Source organism: Cynara cardunculus, assembly GCF_001531365.2.
Source record: "Cynara cardunculus var. scolymus isolate 2C chromosome LG 14, CcrdV1, whole genome shotgun sequence".
Lineage (NCBI taxonomy): Eukaryota > Viridiplantae > Streptophyta > Magnoliopsida > Asterales > Asteraceae > Cynara > Cynara cardunculus.
The window spans coordinates 8,853,665-8,863,709 of NC_037541.1; the positions used below are offsets into that span (position 1 = coordinate 8,853,665).

General features: G+C 39.1%; 1 protein-coding gene across 1 annotated transcript in view; it reads left to right on the forward strand.

The window, feature by feature from the left end:
- The window catches only part of LOC112526699 (NAD-dependent malic enzyme 62 kDa isoform, mitochondrial-like), a 60,466-nt gene that overhangs the window by 37,897 nt on the left and 12,524 nt on the right, over nucleotides 1-10,045 (forward strand). The window contains exons 10-14 of the mRNA XM_025137088.1: nucleotides 444-555; nucleotides 686-799; nucleotides 1,869-1,934; nucleotides 2,078-2,150; nucleotides 2,418-2,504. Of these exons, the coding sequence (XP_024992856.1) occupies nucleotides 444-555; nucleotides 686-799; nucleotides 1,869-1,934; nucleotides 2,078-2,150; nucleotides 2,418-2,504 (452 nt within the window). The remainder of the gene's footprint in view (nucleotides 1-443; nucleotides 556-685; nucleotides 800-1,868; nucleotides 1,935-2,077; nucleotides 2,151-2,417; nucleotides 2,505-10,045) is intronic.

Below are 10,045 nucleotides of genomic sequence, written 5' to 3' on the forward strand. Positions count from 1 at the left end.
TGCTTAAATTACAATATGCATACGTGTAAGGTGCACTCTAGGTTGATCCTTGTTGATCATTTGATCGAATAGCTCCAATGCCTCTTGATAACTTTTTTGGATCATGTGATTTGTTAGCTATTCATATTTCTGTATACCCTATTAAAACGAATATATAGATAAAGTAAATTTCATGAAAAAGGGAATAAAGACATTAAAATCAGTTTATGTATGTATATATTTTTCATATAATGTTCATGGTGTTAAAATCATCTCAGAATTTGAATTTTCTTAATGGATTGCCATGACAAATGATGTCGTTTGCCAATGCCATTGATACACAGATTTAGGATGGGTTTAATTTCCTTTAGGCTCTTAAGACCGGATCTGCTTGTTGCTTTTATTTTTTCATTTCATTTTTCTTATTCGCCCCTACTTCTCTACCTAATATTCTGCAACTTCAGTGCAGGAATTGGGGTTCTGAAGGCAGCTAGGAGAACAATGGCAAGAATGTTGGGAAACAATGAAGATGCTTTTGAGAGTGCACGGAGTCAATTCTGGGTAGTTGATGTTAATGTAAGTACATTCATTGCCTATTTACTCTTTGTTTAGTCGTTAATGATCTGTCAAGTATCATACAAAGTCCATAACCATTTTATGGGAGTGGTTATTGGCTTTCTTCTTTTGTTTTGTGGGAATGAATCAGGGCCTGATCACAGAGGAGCGTGAAGATATCGACCATGAAGTTAAGCCATTTGCGAGGAAGACCAACGAAATTAGCCACCGAGGATTGAGGGAAGGAGCAAGTCTTGTAGAAGTGGTATGTTGAATAGCTTCCTTATTCTATTCTGTTTGATGTAGCAAACTGTTGTATTTTTTATAATCGTTTGCATAGTCAGATTATGTCCAAAAATTCCAAGTACAGTGTGCCACCTAAATTAGGCCATACATATGCACCTTCCCTAATTCCATAAGTAGTTCAATCATGACACTGTTATGTGTGTTATCTTCTCTCTCTCTCTCTCTCTCTCATGATCACAGAAGCTATTGAATTGGTTCCAAAGTCGAGGATTGTCAGTGTGCTCCTAAAAAAATGCTTATCATACCACCAAGGTAGTGTTGTCCCATCCTTGTGATTTTTGTTCCACCTCTTTCGGTGGAACAAAAAAAGCCTTTTTTTGCCCCACTCAGTCTCAGTCCCATGTTGGGCAATCATGGAACTGTGAGTTTTTGTTTTGTCCCATGTTACATCAAATGTGGAATAGTGAGTTTTTGTTCATTCCTTTCCTGTCCTGTCCTATCCAGTCCATGTACCAAGCGCAACTTAACGGAACAACAATATTTTTCCTCGTGAAAAGAATTATGTGACCTTGTTAGTGAACAAGCTATAATAGGATCATTCAGAGGAACCATGTGTTATCAATGGTCACTCATTCTAAACGTAATTCTTCTAGTAATATATAGCAAAGGCCGATGGTCCTTTGGATGCACCAGACAGAGAAGCTGCAGAATGTCATTTAGACTACTTGACAATCATTCAGACTCATAACATTCAGAGACCCTTACCTTTGGGCGGCTGTTTTACCCTCTCTTGCTCTCCATCTCTCCGTTGTATGAAATAATGGGCCATCATCATTCCCTTACAAATGTGATTCTGCGCTATATAACTTTTCTTCATAAATCATATTTGCATCATTCACGGTGAACTGCTTTTATATGTTCCCAGTATGCATACCAAATAAGATTAAGGCATGTGCTCATCTCTCTCTTGTGTATACTTCCTTTTCATCATATTGCTGTTAATACCTATTTTTATTGGAGTTGTGGCTTCATAACTGGAAACTTTTAGGCACAGTTTGTTAATCAGATATTCGATTCCATGCATACAGTTGCAGGAGGTAAAACCTGATGTACTCCTTGGGTTGGCTGCAGTTGGTGGCTTGTTTTCTAAGGAGGTATAATCTAATATTTAACGTGTAGAATGTTTTGTTTTCTATATGCTCAAATAAAGATCCAAGTTTAGACATCTTTTCATGTATAATTTCATGTTAATTAGCTTATGCTTGGTACCGAATTAAATTTCTTCTCTTATGCGTAGGTATTAGAAGCGTTTAGAGGTTCAACTTCGACCAGACCAGCAATACTTGCAATGTCAAACCCCACAACCAATGGTATAGTTGCTACCCTTTCACCGTTTTGACCTTTACATATATGGTCTTTTTTTTTTTTTTTTTGGTAAGGGTGTCCGGGCCAAAGGCCGACTAATCCCCGGCAAATTTGGAGGCTAAACATGGCCCCACTTAAATGTCGCCAACACTCCCCTCCCAGGGCTCGAACTCGGGTTCATGACTATGTCATGCCCAAGCCTTTACCACTAGGCTGGAAGGTCTTTGACTTACATATATGGTCTTAATGTTTCTTGTTTTGTTCCATGGCAGCTGAATGCACCCCTGAAGAAGCATTCTCTATTGTGGGCAAACACATGATTTTTGCAAGTGGAAGCCCATTTGAAGATGTGGATCTTGGTTAGTGTTCTAACTTACTTCTGATTTTACTTTACCATCCTAATGTCGCAAACTTAGGAGTTGTTTTTTTAATTGCTAAAGACAATTTCTTAAATAGCTTTGCAAAAACATTCAGGTTATTTGAAAAGTTGGTTAATTAAAATGTATGAACGTGTGTATTTGTCTATTTTATCATCATGGATTATAAAAAAATATGTAAAATTGAAATCAAATATAAAAATTAAATAGAGATTAAAACAACACAAAAATCAATATTTATATAAATAACCTCATCCAATCCCCCTTAACCTTGAAGATTATGAAAGTAAGGATTCTATGATTCCATGTGTTACATTCTTCTATTGTTGATGATTTAAACTTACATATTGGTCATCAAAAGAGTACCAGAACTTGTATGAATTACCCGAGGCCGGTCCTGAGTTTTCGCATGCACAGGGAAGAAAGGCCAATAAATGCGCCAATTTTGAAATTGTTTTTTTGACCGAGCATCTTTAAATAGTTTGCAACAAAAGCAAATTCTTATTTTTGTTGAGATTCTTAACAAATTCTTAAATGATTTCAATTTTCAATGTTTTCACTATCATCAATAAAAGATTTCCATTACAATTGAAATTATTAACAAATTGATTTTCAATGGGATTTTCAGAAATATTTTCGAGTCTCTGTTTAAAGATCCTTGTAGGAAATGAACATTTTATTCTTGTATTTTTCTTTCTCTATTTTGAGCACCTGATCATCGTGATCGAATAAACATATCTTAAACACTTAAATAGTTGAAAAGATATATATTTATTACACAATATTTGAGCGTATATAGATAACATCTAAGTTATAAAATTGCTAAGTAGGTTAAAACAATTTCGTAAAATCTACTCTGTTTTATCAATAAACACAAGCAAAATAAAAAATAACTCAAACTAAATCTAACACAATTACTAAAGTTTATAAAACATAAAAGCTACTCTGTTTTATCTAATAGAGAAAAAGAGAGTCGTAAGTACATAAACAGAACTTCAAATGGTTGGTGGGTTTTGACTTATTTGTTTTTATCTAAAAAGAAAGAGTTGTAGGTGACCACTTTGCTGTGTTCACCTTTTAACTAGATCACTATGATGATAGATGGGTTTTTGTTTTTGCCAAGACCATGAGGAACCTACCTAGGTTAGCTTAAGGTATTAAAGTTGATGCCCCTTGGCCTATGCTGCCCAGGATGATAGCCCTTATAGCCCTACCATAGGGTTGGACCTGGAATTACCTTACATACAGGTATGTTGCTTATGGAAACTAACTACTACGTACCGAGCATTTGTTTCCTTACTTAATTTCAGAATTTGTTTCTTTACTTAATTTGGTAAGATACTTGCACGCATTGATGAGGCCATAGAACATCCCAATTAGAAAATGGGTAATACTTGAGGAAATCAATACTCTTGAGACAAATGGCACATAGGCTCTCACAAAATTACCACATAGAAAGCAGGTTGTTGGATGCAGATGGATTTTCACCATTAAGCATAATTCAGATGGGAGTATTAACAGATACAAGGCTCCGTTGGTAGCCACAATAGCCAAGGGGTCCATCTTGGTTATATGGCATTGAGTATCAAGAAAAATTTGCTCCTATCGCCCAACATAATACCGTAAGAGTTCTAATATCACTTGTTGTCAACTGTGATTGGCCTTTATACCGGTTAGAGGTAAAAAAATGCATTCCTAACTGGGGAACTCGAAGAACTTTACATAGAAATGCCACTAGGAATGAATAAATCTTCCAATAGCCGAATGGTGTGGAAATTGATCAAATCCTTTCTTGGTTTAAAAATGCATGCATAATGCACTCCGATGCGTGATGCGCTCCGATGCGTGATGCGCTCCGATGCGCTCCGATGCGTGATGCGCTCCGATGCGTGATGTGCTCCGATGCGTGATGCGNATGCGCTCCGATGCGCTCCGATGCGTGATGCGCTCCGATGCGTGATGTGCTCCGATGCGTGATGCGCTCCGATGCGTGATGCGCTCCGATGCGCTGGAGGTAACGCATCAGAGGGGCTGATGCGAAGCGATTCCATGATGCTCTCTGATGCGGTCGCATCACCTATGCATCACACGATGCGTGCATCAGTGCATCCTGTTTGTTTCATGTTTGCGTTGCTTTTTCATTCTTTAGAGGTTTTTAGTTGGGCATTTTGTAGATTAAAATAGAACGTAATGATGACCTAATAAAATAGAAGCCCCTCTCAAGTGAAATTCAATTGTGCCTTGCAACGTCGATATAAAAAAGAGGAAAGTAGTGATGAGTGGTTGATGGGGAGGATGAACAATGATGATGAAGATGATGATTTGGTGTTTATTGATGATGATCTTACGAGGTAGAGCTTCTGGGGCGTATGAGACTCCTCATTTCACTAGATCATCAAGAAGGAGTAAATGATGACAGGTCGGGTCTATCAAGAACTAGAAGTGCTAGAGGAAAAGGACATGCTCTTCAGGATGAAGATGATGAAGTTGAGGTGGAAGCAGAGATATTGGAGGTTTTGATAATGATGAGGGAGATGAACCCGTGTTGGGGTTTGATGATGCTGATCTTGGGGAGTATTAGTTGGTCACTTGGTCATTTAGTTTGGGATTGGGGACTATTAGACATTTACTTCTGTTCTTCATGGAAGTAGTTTGTGTGTTTTGTTATTCCGATTCACGAACTTTTTAAGATTCTAATGCCACTTTTTGAACTACTTTATGTTATAAATGAAGTATTTTGATAGGTAAGTATTTTTAAGGTAGAAACTGATATGTAGAATTAATTTATAAGCATTTTTTGAATACCGGGCACATCACGCATCACACATCAGCTTCCGGGACCCTTACCGCCTCGGACCACATCGCACTTTTTAAAACCAAGAATCCCTATTTGGCTTGAAGTAGTGACCTTGGACATGATTTAGTAAGTTTGCAAAGTCAATTTTCAAACATGTATACACTCAATGCCAGGTTGATCATACCTTGTTCATAAAGTTTTCTTCAATAGGCAAGTCAGCCGTTCTCAAATTGTCTACATAGATGACATAATCTTAACTAAAGATGATTTGGATGAAATTTCAAGCCTAAAGGGATCTCTTACATCGGAGTTTGAAATCAAAGATCTAGGTCCTCTCAAATGCTTTCTGGAATGGAGGTAGCCCTATCCAAAGATGGAATTGGCACATCTCAACAAAATTATATTCTAGATCTTCTAAAGAAACTGTAATGATTGGAAGCAAACGTGTTGTAGATACTCCAACAGATCCATACTTCAAAGAAAATCAACGTGAGGAATCAATTCTAGTGGATAAGGGGGTTATCAAAGATTAGTAGGAAATCTAATTTATCTCTCTCATACCAGGCCTGATATAGCCTTTCCTGTCAGTGTTGTAAGTCAACATATGCATAGTCCTTGTGAGGAGAATTTGGATGCAGTGTATGTACTCTACGTAATTTAAAAAATGATATGAGGTCTTTGTCTGCACTTCAGAAAACAAAGCAGCCGAGACTTAGATGTCTGCACGGATGCTAGTTGGGGGTGGTGATTTAACAGAAAGCCGATTGACGAGCGGTTATTGCACCTATGTGTGGGATAATTTTGGTAACTCAACACAACAAGCAACTTGTGATCTCAAGGAACAGTGTAGAATCTGAATATCACACACTAGCCTTGGGCATATGCGGAGGGATGTGGATAAAAAGGCTACTGAATAAGGGTAAATCCCTTAAGTCTTGTAAACTGTACTCTAATAGTGAAGCTTCCATCAGATATTACAAGAACCCGGTCCAACATGACAAGACCAAACATGTTGAAGTAGATAGACATTTCATTTTTGAAAAGGTGAAGTTAAAGGTCATTCAACTCATCTTGAATCCTGCAAAGAAGCAAATTGGACATAAAATTCTAATAATGACCCTACCGAGAACAAGCTTTGAAGAATTTAATTCCAAGATGGGTTTGCATAACATATACAGCTCAACTTGAGGGGGTGTAGAAATCCCTGAGGTGCTGTTTGGTTCGCAGAATCCAAAGGGTTTCAAGAGAATTGGAATATGATCAATTCCTTTGACTAAATTCCAATTCCTTTGTTTGGTTCACATATTGGCATAAGTGAAAAACTTGGATTCCATCCCTTTGCAATCGATTTAACCAACACCGGCCACCCATGCCCCCACCATGACCATGCTACTATTGTCACTGTCACGCCCCCCCCCCCTCCAAATCGTCCACAACACACCACTACTTGTCATCACCACAACCGCCATGCACCCTACCTACCTCACCTCAACCGACACCCGACCATCATGACCATCATGCCACCACTGTTGTCGTCACAGCTACCATCCCCCAGCTACCCCACCCCCAACCCTTACCACCCCTACCCCACCCCATATTTTCGTCATCAGAGCTACCACCCCACATTTATACCCATCACCACCCACCGAACCAACCTACTGAACACAATGCCACTACTATCGTTGTCACAGCTACCACCCCTGCCACCACCCACCCACGTGGGTGGCGCCGGTGGGAGGGGTGGGGTTTTAGGGTAAAGGGATGGGGTGGAGTTTCAGGGTGGGGGCAGGGGTGTGGCGGAGAGGTATTAGAGAAAGAGTAAAAAATTCAAGCATCTATTTGCCTCATTATTGCCAAGAGCATAAGGGGGAAGGATGGGTGGTAGCTGTGATAATGACAGTAGTGGCATGGTAGTCGGTGGGGTAGGTGGTAGGGGGTTTGGTGGGGTTAGCGCCCACGCCACTACTGTCGTCATCACAACTGCCACACCCACCCACCCCAATTACCTCCAGTTCCGACCACCAATATCACCATGCCACTAATGTCGTCATCACAACTGCCACTCCCACCCTCCTCCCAAACAAAGATGGAGATTCCAATTCTTTTGAGAGATTCCATTCCAATTCCTACCAACAAATGCGTGGTCAAATTCTATCAAATTCCATTCCAATTCATTCAAAGTCAAATTCTTTTGATTGATTCCAATTCTACCAAATTCCATTTTGCGAACCAAACACCCCTTAAATTTTTGCCTTGATCCGTAAATAGTGTATATTAGAGATCTTGTATATGCTTTCTTGATGCCATGTCCTGTTGTAGGAAATCTTGATGCCATGTCCTATTGTAGTCATTTCCTCATACAGATCTACTATCAGATATCTCTCCAAAGATCTTTGGTTCTACAACATATTCCCACATATCTCCTCAATTCATAAGCAACCTTGAACCTAAAACCACCAATGCATCTTACTTGGTTATTCTGCAAACTATAAGAGGTATAGATGTTATCATACTGTAACAAAGAAGGCCTCATCTCCATGGATGTAACTTTCTCTGAAAACAAGCCCTTTTACATAGGTGTTCACGGGGGAATATGACTGAACATCCTCTTTCGAGTGAGGGATTTACACAAAACCAATCCACACTCATGATCCTATGGAAGACACAACTGAACATATTTTCATACTTCTGCTAGCCTAGTTGAAAAAAGACAAATAACAAATGAGGGTCTTGGTCAAGCAATAATTGAAATCGCAAAATAAATTTTGGTCTATTTGGTCCAACCTCAACATTGCCATGACTCCCAATTGGATCTTTCTCCTGGAAAACTTCAAGGTATGCTGCCTAGTAATACTACTATTGTAGATGATATGGATTTGCCTATTGAAAAAAGGAATGGAGTTAGGACATGTACTCCATACCCCCTTAAGAATTTCATATCGTTACAAAGCTTTATCATCAAACTACATTGCTTTTGTGTCGAGAATTGATGAAATACTGGCATCAGTCCACAAGACACTACAAATTCCGATTTGGAAAGATACAGTAGTTGAAGAAAGCATGTGCTTAGAGAAGAATCTAACATGGGAGATTACTCACATCCCTCCAGGAAAACAAATTGTTCGGTGCAAGTATATTTTCTTGGTTAAAAACAAGGCAGATGGAGCACTTGACACGTACAAAGCACATGCAGTAGGCGATCCTATGGGATAGATTACCAAGAGAATTTGCTCTGGTTGCAAAGCTAAATACTATCTGTCTTATTATCTAAGATATGAACCTTGACATGCATTTGGACCAACTAGAGGTAAAAATTGTCGTACTCAATGTAGATCTGAAGGAAGAACGTTTTTGGATATTCCATCAGGAATTTTTACCAAAAGCAAAATTCAGGCAATGGGTGCAAACTCAAGAAGTCGCTTTATGGCCTTGAACAACCTCCCCGAGCATGGTTTGACAAATTCTTTGTAATCATAAAATATACAAGATATACTCAATGTTGAACATACTCTCTTTGTCCATGTTGATGGCATTGTTCTTACTTGAAATGACCCATTGGAAACTGCTTTTCTCAAGGATATCTTGTCTAAGGAATTTGAGATTCAAGATTTTGGAAGTCTAAATATTTCCTGGGGATGGAGTAGCTGGATCACATAAAGGAATTGAAGTATTCTGGCGCAGGCCCTATGTGATAGGAGATCTAGCTCTAGCTATTGTTCATTTGTATGGGCTAATCTTGTCTCGTGGAAGAGCAAAAAACATGTTGTGTGAAGAAGCGGTGCTGAAGATGCATACCGAGCATATTCGAGCAATCTCGCAAAAAATATGTGAAGGAATCATGCATCCTAATTTGAACCGATCCAATGTCAACTACCTTGAAAAGCACTATTTACCTTTAAGACATTTCTGACATGGATCTCGTCATATGTCAATCTCTCTTGGGACACATTTGATGGGAGCAAGCAAAATCCAACGTTCACTTATTTGGTTGATTCATGTAATTAACCGTTGAAAGTACAAATCGCCTTTCGAACCTGAATTGTCTTCCGTAACAGCAACAAGCAGACCTTTTCCCTTAAGTTTCGGGTATTCATTCTTCCTATGTCCCAACTCTTCACAATAATTGCATATTTCTCTAGGGCCTACTTCTGGCGCTCAACCCCTCGACTTCGATCCACGCCTTCCTTTCCACTTTCCCTCGCCTTTTTTGGACGAACTATGATCTTTATCACGGCTCATATCCTGAAATCCACGAGCTGACTTTTTGGACAGCTCCTTGATGCCTTACCATAAAGCTCAGGTGAGTGTTGGCTAGATCTCACTTCCTCCAAGGTGATCATGTCTCCACCAATGACAAACGTATTCACAAAATTCTCATATAAAGGTGGTAAGGACACAATAATAAAGGCTGCATATTCAACATTGTTAGACTAAGTCAACTAGTCTAGTTTATATTATTAATATTGTCTAGGGTCCAAAGTGTAATTAGTTTTACCTATATAAGGTGTATCAGATTATTATTATTTTTCAATCAATACAAATCAATATCAAGTTTAATATGGTATCAAAGCCTAACCCTAAACTTAACCCTAACCTTAATCTGTTGCTGCCGCCCCCTTCAACCCTAATCTGCTGCTGCCGCCCCCTTCAACCCTAATCTGCTGCTGCCGCCCCCTTCAACCCTAATCTGCTGCTGCTGCCCCCTTCAACCCTAACCTGCTGCTGC